The sequence below is a fragment of the Macadamia integrifolia genome, chromosome 13 (genome assembly GCF_013358625.1).
Source record: "Macadamia integrifolia cultivar HAES 741 chromosome 13, SCU_Mint_v3, whole genome shotgun sequence".
NCBI lineage: Eukaryota > Viridiplantae > Streptophyta > Magnoliopsida > Proteales > Proteaceae > Macadamia > Macadamia integrifolia.
In genome coordinates this window covers 4,564,604-4,568,326 of record NC_056569.1, presented here as the reverse complement: position 1 = coordinate 4,568,326, position 3,723 = coordinate 4,564,604, and the positions used below count along the sequence as shown (strand labels likewise).

The 3,723-nt window shown below is 35.2% G+C and overlaps 1 protein-coding gene across 3 annotated transcripts; it reads left to right on the top strand.

Annotated features, from left to right (window-relative positions):
• The first annotated feature begins 214 nt into the window (after positions 1-214).
• Positions 215-3,711, top strand: LOC122058745 (bidirectional sugar transporter SWEET3b-like). Of its 3 annotated transcripts, XM_042621413.1 has the most exons (8): positions 215-326; positions 726-762; positions 866-915; positions 1,027-1,088; positions 1,301-1,465; positions 1,941-2,060; positions 2,170-2,335; positions 3,524-3,711. In XM_042621413.1, exons 1-7 carry the CDS (start codon positions 278-280, stop codon positions 2,305-2,307), a joined length of 621 nt encoding a protein of 206 aa, XP_042477347.1. In that variant the 5' UTR covers positions 215-277; the 3' UTR covers positions 2,308-2,335; positions 3,524-3,711. The 3 variants fall into 3 exon arrangements, with proteins under 3 accessions (XP_042477347.1, XP_042477345.1, XP_042477346.1); XM_042621411.1 differs by having other exon boundaries at positions 866-1,088; XM_042621412.1 differs by lacking the exon at positions 3,524-3,711 and having other exon boundaries at positions 866-1,088; positions 2,170-2,337.
• The last annotated feature ends 12 nt before the right edge of the window (positions 3,712-3,723 follow it).

The following is a 3,723-nucleotide window of genomic DNA, read 5'->3' as shown; positions in this document are numbered from 1 at the left end:
CTGGTAAGCATATCTCACTCTCTAAATACCCTTCTTTTATCTAACCATTTGTGTTGGACATGTTTTAGTGGAACTTCTTTTACGTCTCCTCATCAGCCAAAGAACAAAAAATTATTGGATTCCTTATGTCTAGTGCGGCTGTGCCTTCTCTATTATACTTTATGGCCACCCATGCATGCACTATTTATACCCCTACCGTAAGGATTTGAAACATATTGTGTATTCTCCTAGCTAGTTCTTTCCCCACACTTCTTGCCTTTCAGTTAACTATAGTCAGATGAGTAGAAGAATGGAAGATCAAATACATTTGGCACTCGGCATAGCAGGTAACTTCTTGCTTGTTTTTTGTTCTTAACCTGTTGCCATATCTTCTTGTTAATTAGTTGGAAATAGTGCATCTTCTTTTATCCATGTCTTTCCTTGTTCGTTGGAGGATGAGTTTCGGGTTGATGCATTGAGTCGGCCTAGGTTTCGTTTTTATTAATTTTATTTAGTGGAGATTTTAGGTTTTCCTTTAAATGGCAATGTTGAAGGTGGGGGTGGTTTTCCTTTTCTGTTTTTGTTGGTTGTTTCTGGTGTCGTTCATGACCCAACTCGTATTCTATTTCCTTCATCCATTTTAATACACAGGATCTTTATAGCCAAAAAAAAAAATCTTCTTATTAATTAGCATGCACGTATACAAGACTGAACTAATGCATCAAATATGAGTATATGTCTCGCAGGCAATGTCACTTCTGTGCTCCTTTATTCAGCTCCAATGTAATTCTCAGACTGGTTTCCACTGCACTAATCTTTTTGATTCTTTCGATCCATTTGATCCTTTAACTTATAAATGCATGTTTCTTAATTTTCCTGTTCACAGTTTAACTTTTAAAAGGATCATACAAAAGCGAAGCACGGAGGAATTTTCCGGTGTCCCGTACATTGTTTTTCTTTTATCAGCTCTACTGTACTTTTGGTATGGATTGCCTGTTGTGAGTTACAAGTGGGAAAATATCACCGTAGTCACTATATGTGGTGCAGGGGTAATTTTTGAGTCTGCCTACGTTCTCATTTATATTTGGTTCGCTTCTGCAAATAGAAAGGCAAGCTCCTCCAATATGCCCACTTATTAGTCTTGAATGCTTTTCGAGATCACATGTGAAATGACAAAAATTTATCACATTAAAAAAATAAAATGTCACACTAGAAAGAAAAGAAAAGAAAAGAAAGGTTATTTCTTTTTCATCAACCTAGGTTAGTAGGTCACATAAAGATTTTACGCAACAAAATGTTAATAATCTATTTCAAAGTGCAGAGAATATTGGCTATTTTGATGGTGGTGGCTGTGATAATGGTCGTCTCCATCACTACATTAGTCTCGACATTTGCTTTGCATGATCACCATCACCGGAAGCTTTTTGTAGGGAGCATCGGGATCGTGTTTACTGTAGGGATGTATGCTTCTCCATTGGTTGTTGTGGTTGGTGCTCCGTCTTCTCAACTGTTCATTTCAGTTCAGTTGCTATTGCAATTTAACGTGTTATCAACATATATATGAGATTTTTGAAATGTTAAACACAGATAAAAGCATAACTGGGTATCCTAAATCTTGTACCTCAAATACCATATTCTATTAGGATAATCTTTACTCCTTAAGTTTATTAGTAGTGGCTTAGCATCTATGATATTCTATAATGGAAGATGCTTACTTCTTTTTGGTGTCTACATGCAACTTGAATTGTGTTTTTTGAGATTCCAAATATCCCCCTAGTGGAGAAATAGCCTTTCAGAATGGGGATTAACAAGGGAAAACTTAATTGGTCACTAAACTAGTTAGTTAATAAATACTCTCTCTCTCTCTCTCTCTCTCTCTCTCTCTCTCTCTCTCTCTCTCTCTCTCTCTCTCTCTCTCTCTCTCTTGTTTAAATAACCCATAACTGCAACTACAATTGCAGAAGCGAGTAATACAGACAAAAAGCGTGGAGTTCATGCCATTCTACTTATCCTTGTTTTCATTCCTCAACACTTTACTCTGGGGGCTATATGGACTATTGGCCCATGATCCTTTCATTGGGGTAAAATATGCCTTTTTTTTTAAGACATTAAGCAACTATATGAATTTCTTTTTAATCAGGCTATTTAGATTTAGTTTCTAAACTCAAACTACTCAATTGTTCTTTGCAGCTCCCCAGTGTCTTGGGTTGTCCCCTAAGTTTCCTCCAACTTATGTTATACTACATCTACCGGAATCGTGAAATTCGCGAAAAAAATGATACAGATCTAGAGAATAATGGCAGGAAAAATGAATTTCAGCTACCGTAGACTAACAGAGAATTACAATCTTATCCAGGTATGCCTTCCGCTCAAATTCATATTCAGTAGGGTTTCATGTCTAAGGAAGGACTCTCTCCAGATATACTAGGGTTGCAACTTGAATCCACCCATGAGAAAGTTGAACTCGACATTGACTTAAATCCATCTAGGGTTAAAGACACATAGCAACCCCAAACCCAAAGGGGTAGCTCAGTTGACAAAGATCAATATCTCACAATTTCTGTTCAGAAAAAAAAAACTCATAGACCTACTGTGAATCTAGAAATTGTAATAAAGTCAACATATGTGTGTGTGTATATATATATATATATATATATGCTTTAATACCAATTGTTAGTATTATTGGACCTCAATTAATAGGATCAATTAAAACCGGGTAATCAAATTAGGGCTGACTTGGACCTATTATTTTGTATTCAGAAAGTGCTGGTATGTCTGGCCCATACCAAGTTTACTGGTCTATCTTTATACATGTTCAGGACAATTTGCATAAAGATAATATTATTAAAGAAGAAGAAGAAATACATCAAACAGAAACAAAAACGACACAATAGAAACCGCTAGGAAAACTTGCAAACTCCACCTTTGGCATGGCATCAGCAGAGAGAGCAACCCACTATCCTAGCAGAATCTAAATCTATGTCTGTCCATCGCATCATTTTCTAGATCATTGACAATATGATCAGGAAAATTCACAGAGAATTCAGAAATGCTTGACTTGGATGCCTTCTTTGCCAAAAAATCTAACACAATATTAGCTTCACAAAAGCAATGGGATATCTTCCAAGGGATAGATACCAAATATCGGAGAGAAGAGACCACAGTATATGTTGGTATATAGGCTAGAATTCTTGGTAATGTGATCCTAACCACAGAGAAACTAAAGGGGCAATAATTGCCAAAGTTCCATATAAAATAGGTGCAGGTTGCTCGGGTCCTATTGTACAAAACCAATTAGTTGAATTGAGCAGGCTCATCTAGGTTGGTTTAGATCAATAATGTTTTGATTCTAATTTTAATTCAAACCTAATATTCGGATAGATTGGGTTATAACCGACTCAAAACACACATTCTTTTTTCACTAAAAGGTCATTTGTATTAAAGAAGAAAAAGAAAAAAGAAAAAACAAGAAAACTGATGAAAATCTCAAACTTTTTTTACAGATAAAAATCAAGGTGATGATCATTTTTCTATGTTTCTACAGGTGAAAATAAAAAGGCCAATGAGAGCAACTGAAGAGGAGAAGGGCTTAAGGTTTTAGTATATTTAAAATTTTGAAGTATAAAATAACAGTGTTATGAATGTCATGTTAGTTTTACCCAAAAAAAAAATAAAAAATATGAATGTAATGTTAGTTCCAAAAGAAAATTCTGTTTGTCTCTTTCTTTCTTTGTTTTTGTTTTT

Coding starts and splice junctions, on each gene's coding strand:
- LOC122058745 (XM_042621411.1), top strand. CDS start 278: ATGAGTAGAAGAATGGAAGATCAAATACATTTGGCACTCGGCATAGCA. Junction 1,466..1,940: donor CTTCTCCATTGGTTGTTGTG/GTTGGTGCTCCG, acceptor CTACAATTGCAG/AAGCGAGTAATACAGACAAA. Junction 2,061..2,169: donor CCCATGATCCTTTCATTGGG/GTAAAATATGCC, acceptor TGTTCTTTGCAG/CTCCCCAGTGTCTTGGGTTG.